Source organism: Cynara cardunculus (genome assembly GCF_001531365.2).
Source record: "Cynara cardunculus var. scolymus isolate 2C chromosome LG 1, CcrdV1, whole genome shotgun sequence".
Taxonomy (NCBI): domain Eukaryota; kingdom Viridiplantae; phylum Streptophyta; class Magnoliopsida; order Asterales; family Asteraceae; genus Cynara; species Cynara cardunculus.
This window is the reverse complement of record NC_037528.1, coordinates 46204482-46205043: the sequence shown is the minus strand read 5'-3', so window position 1 is coordinate 46205043 and position 562 is coordinate 46204482. Positions and strand designations below refer to the sequence as shown.

Genomic DNA, 562 nt, shown 5'->3' with positions numbered 1-562 from the left:
AGAACGTTGCAGTGCCCATCTTCCCTTGAACCCAACTGCAACCGGGTCTCTTCTTGATCCCCGAATCTTTCATCGAATACCGAATCTTGGCAACATCTTTCCAGCGACTCGCATTCGCGTATATGTTGGAAAGAAGCGTATATGTTCCGTCGTTTTCACACCCGATTTCTAATAACTTCCGAGAAGCGTATTCTCCTAATTCTACGTTCGTATGAACCCTACACGAACCAAGTAGTGCCACCCACACTATCGGGCTGGGTTCCATAGGCATCCCTCTGATGAGCTCCATGGCTTTCTCTAAATGGCCAGCACGACCCAAAAGATCAACCATACAGGCGTAGTGTTCGACCCCAGGAACAATTCCATACTCGCTAGTCATGGCGTCGAAGTAGTTCAATCCCTGGTCAACCAAACCTGAGTGGCTACAAGCGTAGAGCACGACAACAAAAGTAACACCGTCAATTAGGAGACCTAAGTTTCTCATCTCATTAAACAGTTGAAGAGCCTCTACACCACGACCGTGCATTCCATACCCAGTCATGAGGGACGTCCACGAGACAAC

The 562-nt window shown here is 48.4% G+C and overlaps 1 protein-coding gene across 1 annotated transcript in view; it reads right to left on the bottom strand.

The window, feature by feature from the left end:
- The window catches only part of LOC112506581 (pentatricopeptide repeat-containing protein At5g16860-like), a 2679-nt gene that overhangs the window by 343 nt on the left and 1774 nt on the right, over window positions 1–562 (bottom strand). Inside the window, exon 2 of the mRNA XM_025110732.1 lies at window positions 6–557. Coding sequence (XP_024966500.1) covers window positions 6–557 — 552 coding nt within the window. The remainder of the gene's footprint in view (window positions 1–5; window positions 558–562) is intronic.